The 2229-nt window shown below is 39.8% G+C and overlaps 1 protein-coding gene across 1 annotated transcript; it reads right to left on the reverse strand.

Annotated features, from left to right (window-relative positions):
* Positions 1-386: 386 nt before the first annotated feature.
* LOC144368668 (putative vomeronasal receptor-like protein 4) lies at positions 387-1394 on the reverse strand. Its single transcript, XM_078027823.1, has one exon. It carries the CDS (start codon positions 1392-1394, stop codon positions 387-389), a length of 1008 nt encoding a protein of 335 aa, XP_077883949.1.
* Positions 1395-2229: the final 835 nt, after the last annotated feature.

Genomic DNA, 2229 nt, shown 5'->3' on the forward strand with positions numbered 1-2229 from the left:
GTAACTTGGATATAAGCATGCACATATTATTAGACAAAAAAAGAGAAAAGCATCAATGTGCCTCTAATAGAATTTCACTGAAAGAAACTTTACGAACAGCAATGCAGGAAAAAAAAGAAATAGACCCAGTGTAAACATCTGAGATCCAAAGTAAAAGGAAACTATAATAGTTTATAGCATGCTAAGGATGCCAAGTATCACGACAATTAATGTAAATAACTTAAAACAAGATGTACATACAACAGAATATTATTCCCAAGATATTTGCTAAGTATTTAGATTACTTTGTTCTAACAAAAAAATTATTCCTATCTTAATAATTTTTCTTCAGAGGGAAAATTTTATGAACTAAAGAAAACTGTTTTAATGAGAGTGGCAAAGTAGCTTTACATCAGTTTAGCCAGAAGCTGAACTTTCTCTCTCCATTTGGTTTGCACAAAATTTATTATGTGTGTGTCAGCACTTATTAGCACCAAAGGACTGATGGTGCCATAGCCATTGGCCACAAGCATTTGAAGAAACAACAGGATGGGGTCACCAGTCCATGTCATGCCTATAAACAGTGAAAAGATGGAGTCCACACAGTACAAGATCTCAAAACAGCTGATGAGCAAAAGAATAGTGTAAGTGGCCCTTTCTTCTGGGGATCTTTGTGGAGAAAACCTGGAGGTATGAAGATACATGGCTCGTTTTTTATGTCTATGCAAAAGATTTATCATGTATGCACTTGAAAGAACCATAATACCCAGAAATAAGACATCTCTCAATGCCATCAAGGCAAGAAAGAGGCTTCTGTGTCTGTAGCTCATGAGAAGAAAGGAACAGTGGTCAGTGAGAAACAGAAGTCCAGGCTGGGTCTTATTGGGAGTGGCCACAGTGCAGAGGAGCAGGTTGCTGGAGAGGGACATGGTGAGGGCCCATAAGAAGACAAATAGCCCCACAATGGGATTTGTGGATTTCAGTTTGAAGTGGGCCAACCAGGAGCCACTGGGACTGATGGTGATGGCCTGAAGCACACTCAGGACACAGGTGGTGCAGATGGACAGCCCCCTCATGACCTTGTGCAGGAAGACAAGCACTTTGCATTTGAAGTCACCTGGAATATTCTGTGTTTCCCAAATGTCTGTAGACACCAAAAGGCCCATGGTAAGGAGCATGAGGATGTGTGTTAGGGCCAAGTGGGTGACAGGGAGGTCGGTGAGCCTGGGCTTGTGTCCCATAAAGACTGTGGCAATGTGAAGGCAAAGCAGAAAAGTGTTAGCTGTGATCCCAATGCCAGCCTGGGGATAGAAGGCTTTTCTTAGGGCAACATGACTGAAATGTTGGTCCATCTTCATGGGGAATCTGGGGAGAAAAACAGGGGCAGTGAAGAGCAACACCTTTTTCATTGCCATGCTTCCAGTTCTACCTTCCCTTACAATCTATAGAATCATCATTTAACAAAACAACAAAAATCTTTGTGAGTAGGGTAGGCTCTTAGTCTTAATGTAAATTTCAAATCAATGGTTGGTGGTGGCTCCGTGGTAGAGTGCTGGCTTAGCATAAATAAAGCCCTGGTTCCATAAAAATCACTGAAAGAGAAAATAAAAATAAGTAAAAAATGAGTAAAGAATAAATTCCACCTTAAGCATCGTGCATTCTTCTGAAGAATGATTTTGCATACCTCCCATTCATCACTTGGAAGTGCTGAGATTTCACCCCTCTCTTTGAGCCTGTACACAGCATGTTTTCCTATGTAGCATAAATCATGTTATTTAGTGGTGAGCTTTTGTTTGCTTTTCAATCTTCCCTGCAGCTTTCTCTATGTGAAGATACTGCCTTCTCAGGCTTGCAGGTGCCATATCTGAAACACTGTGGCTTACATAAAATTTATTTACCATAAGCTTTGGATATAAAGTTTGGAGAAGCAGAAATCAGAATCCTTCAGGAAAATAATACCAACAAGACTGTTCCCATGGTTTCTTTATTCAAGTGCAGAATTTTAAGGGATTTAGTAATTTCTGTCCTCTTCTCCTATGACTTGTATTTATCTCAAGCCCCAGCATTTATTAGCTGGGGGAAGACTTTCACTTCACCTAGGTTTCAATTGATTTCATGGGCAATATCAATCAGCTTACACTTACCTTGTAGCATTTTTGAAGTGAGTAATTAGATATGTGTCTGACACATATGAAGCTCTGTAATACTGTTCATAACGTTTTGTCTTTAATCTTAGTGTGGAGTGTAAAT

Source organism: Ictidomys tridecemlineatus, chromosome 11, assembly GCF_052094955.1.
Source record: "Ictidomys tridecemlineatus isolate mIctTri1 chromosome 11, mIctTri1.hap1, whole genome shotgun sequence".
NCBI classification, from domain to species: Eukaryota; Metazoa; Chordata; class Mammalia; order Rodentia; family Sciuridae; genus Ictidomys; species Ictidomys tridecemlineatus.